Source organism: Triplophysa rosa, linkage group LG4, assembly GCF_024868665.1.
Source record: "Triplophysa rosa linkage group LG4, Trosa_1v2, whole genome shotgun sequence".
In the NCBI taxonomy this organism is placed as follows: Eukaryota; Metazoa; Chordata; class Actinopteri; order Cypriniformes; family Nemacheilidae; genus Triplophysa; species Triplophysa rosa.
The window spans coordinates 30,854,976-30,858,296 of record NC_079893.1 but is presented as its reverse complement, the minus strand read 5'-3'; the positions used below and the strand labels follow the sequence as shown (position 1 = coordinate 30,858,296).

At 38.9% G+C, this 3,321-nt stretch overlaps 1 protein-coding gene across 4 annotated transcripts; it reads right to left on the bottom strand.

Moving 5' to 3' along the window:
• Window positions 1-786: 786 nt before the first annotated feature.
• LOC130553198 (zinc finger protein 664-like) lies at window positions 787-3,096 on the bottom strand. Of its 4 annotated transcripts, none has more exons than XM_057332017.1 (3): window positions 2,767-3,096; window positions 2,242-2,653; window positions 787-2,071 (listed from the first exon to the last, which is right to left on the bottom strand). In XM_057332017.1, exons 1-3 carry the CDS (start codon window positions 2,923-2,925, stop codon window positions 1,203-1,205), a joined length of 1,440 nt encoding a protein of 479 aa, XP_057188000.1. In that variant the 5' UTR covers window positions 2,926-3,096; the 3' UTR covers window positions 787-1,202. The 4 variants fall into 4 exon arrangements, with proteins under 4 accessions (XP_057188000.1, XP_057188001.1, XP_057188002.1 ...); XM_057332018.1 differs by having other exon boundaries at window positions 787-2,065; window positions 2,767-3,095; XM_057332019.1 differs by having other exon boundaries at window positions 2,335-2,653; window positions 2,767-3,095.
• Window positions 3,097-3,321: the final 225 nt, after the last annotated feature.

Here is a 3,321-nt window from a genome sequence, read left to right as displayed (position 1 = left end):
TCTTGCTCAAATTATTGCGTATTTATTTTCTATTAAGCCAGCTATTCAGGAATAAAAACTATGAATGCAGTGCATTTTCTTACTTGGGGTAATAAGCCATGTTTTGTTGTAGATTTATATCTAGTTGTCTCTGGGCTCTGTAAAGCTGAACAACACAGCTTCTGTATTATAGAGGAATATTAAATAACAACATATATGCATATTAAGAACCCATTATGCACATTAAGTATAGTGTATACAAATAAATACATATACACAATCAGTTGCATTTACGTCATGCCAAATGAATGCATTACAAACATATCTATTGCATAATGCTTGGGTGGCGTTTCAACATATGAAATACAGAACAATAAAAACCGGTAGCTCCTGTCCCAAATAACAACAATGGGACAACAAGTGTGGTCGACTTCACGCGGCGCTGCGCAGACTGATCAGCGAATGACAACAAAGCACCGGGAAAATCCAAAGAGGAATCTCCAAGCATCACTTCAGGTAGGTCCACAAGCCTGTCAAACCAGCAATTTATCCACCTAATGTGATTAAAGTATTTAATCTCATATAATTTCTGGTGTTTTAATGATATTGTGTGTTTTGAACCATGGTAAAGATATCTGTGGTGTGTTAATAGTAGGACTTGTGCATATGGGGTTTTCTCCTTTCTGAATTATTATTATAAGGCAGATCAAAATCTGCCTTATTGTATAAAACCAACTAAGCAACTGTATTAATAACATCATAGTCACAGAACATTAAACACAACAATTGATTAATTCAACACAGACTGCTTTAATTATTTCTCTGCAAGTGTTTGAAATAAGTTTAAGGTGAATTCAGTTCTTAGAAAAAATGCTTGGATTTATACTAACACAATAATCCTATTCCTAAAAGTAAAATTTTTGCAATATAACTTGCAAATATTTTCTGCATCGTTAAATTATTACAGGGGCACTCCTCCGGAAACCCCCAGAGGCTACACAACTGACACATGACTGAAGCGAGACCAGCTTAACAGGTACAGATGATGTATCATTTATAATTTGTTGTTTGTACTCTGTAGATAAACAGTTATAAATCTAACAATGCATTTTTTATATTTCAGTAAAGTTCTATTCTGACTAGGGATGCAACAATACAGCTCACTGATGATTCCAGTGCAGTTTGTTCTTCAGCATCTTTCGTCTGATGAGCCTGAAAATGTTTTAAATAAGTGAATCTCTCGCCGCAGATGGAGCAGTGATAAGGTTTCTCTCCAGTGTGTGAACTCTCTCGTGGGTCCTGAGGGCATCTGATCGAGCAAACGTCTTGTCACACTGAGAACATTTATATTGTTTTTCTCCTGTATGAGTTCTCTGATGCATTAGTAAGTTAGCTTGTTGAGTGAAACTCTTTCCACAAACACTGCAGTGATAAGGCTTTTCTCCAGTGTGAATTCTCTCATGACGTATCAGACTGGTTTTATGATGGAATCGTTTATCACAGTGTGAACACTGATTGAGTTTCTCCTCAGAGTGAGTTCTTATGTGGTCCTGTAGATAATTTAACTGCTTAAAATGTTTTCCACATTCACTGCACTGATACGGTCTCTCATCGGTGTGTACACACATGTGTCTCTTCAGATGGGATTTGTAGTTGAATCTCCACTCACAGTGAGGACACGCGTACGGTTTTTCTCCCGTGTGAATTCTCTGATGAGCAACAAGACTTTGTTTGATGCTGAAAAATTTGTCACATTGACTGCACTGGAAAGGTTTTTCTCCCATGTGTGTCTTCATGTGAACTTTCAGACTAGAAGAGGAGACAAAAATCTTCCCACACTTTTCACAGTGTTTCTGGTCTCTGTGCTTTTGTGAGTGACGTCTCTTCTCTTGTAAGGTAGGAAAGCTGATGTCACATCTGGTGCAGGTGAAGAGTTTCTGTTCTGTGTGTTTTCTCTCATGTGTCTCTAAATGTCTCTGTGAACTGAATGTCTTTCCACAGGTGATGCAGGAAAGAGTTTGTGCTGTCAGTCGCTGTTTTGATGTAGAGGCCGTTTCTCCATCACAACATGAATCACCGCTCTCATCTGAAACTAACACAACAGCGTTAACAACAACCTCCAGCACATCTGAAACTACATCAGTGTCCACTGAGAATGAGAAACTTCATTGTGCTTTTCACAAGTAACCCCCAAAAAACTTTATATGAAACAGGACAACAAGTGATAGTTAAATATGATAAAAAATAACAGAAGAAAGATACCTGAGGGTATAAAGTCATCATCTTCATCAGTTTGATCTTCCTCTGATTTGGGTTCTGTTTTTATCTCCATGTTATTGCCGTTCAACAGTTTACCTGAAGGAACAAAATCATCATGATTCTCATCTTCATCAGTCTGTTCTTCCTTCACTGTGGTCTGTGTTTCCATCTCCATCAGTTTCCTGCAGTCCACCAGTGTGACAGAACACATGTTGAGTGGTCTGGTGTTCAGGATCTGCTGTTCTCCAGCGTTACAGACAGAATCCAGAGACTCTGTGGAGGTTTGATCAGTAGATTCATCCTGATTCAAGGTGTGATTACTGTCACACACAGTGTCCTGAGCGTCTGTGGGGTTTGTGTCAGTATAACAGAGTAAAGTGAGGCTGAGCTCCGAGTCCTGTGTGTGTCTGGACTTCTGTTCAGAGAGGAAATATATTTAGATAAAGCTATAAACTATGACAGTGAGATTAAAAACAGTATTAAAACACAAACATTAAAAGCAGTAAATGATGTTGAATGTGTCCAAACCTCAGTGTTGAGTTCATCTCCTCTTGTCCTCAGCTTTTCCTCCAGTAACGCCACCTCTTTCTTCAGCTGACAGATTTCTGTGATGAAATCATCAATATCCAGCATGGACAGATCAGTTCCCACTGATTTACAGCACATCTGTGACGTCATCCTCAACATCTCAACACAAACACACACACACACAACACTCTGTTTAAACCACTCAAGAGAGAAAATCAGAGTGATGTGAACACGCAGCGCTTGATGTTTGACTTTCTTTCTTTCTTTAGTGGGTTTATCGGCGGACTGAAGAGCTGCAGAGCGACTCCTGCTGGACTGGAGACACAACACACTCAACACTATTTCATACTGTTGGGCTCATTGATCCCAAGCCAACACCCCCTAAATTGATCGTTTGCTTAGCCTGAGGTCGAAGGCGATTAGAAAATCCTAGAGATTGTAGAATATGACTAGATCACATTTTAATTTAATTTATGCATTTCATGTATGGCAAGCTCGTGGGTTATTCTAAATAGAGGAAAATGCCCTATGGTCTATTCACTTGATAGTCTTCAT

Excerpts from the sequence above, each read along its gene's own strand:
- LOC130553198 (XM_057332017.1), bottom strand. The coding sequence starts at position 2,925 with ATGTTGAGGATGACGTCACAGATGTGCTGTAAATCAGTGGGAACTGAT. Across the intron at positions 2,654-2,766 it reads GAGATGAACTCAACACTGAG|AAGTCCAGACACACACAGGA; the intron begins GTTTGGACACAT and ends CTCTCTGAACAG. Across the intron at positions 2,072-2,241 it reads TGATGACTTTATACCCTCAG|TTTCAGATGAGAGCGGTGAT; the intron begins GTATCTTTCTTC and ends CTGTTGTGTTAG.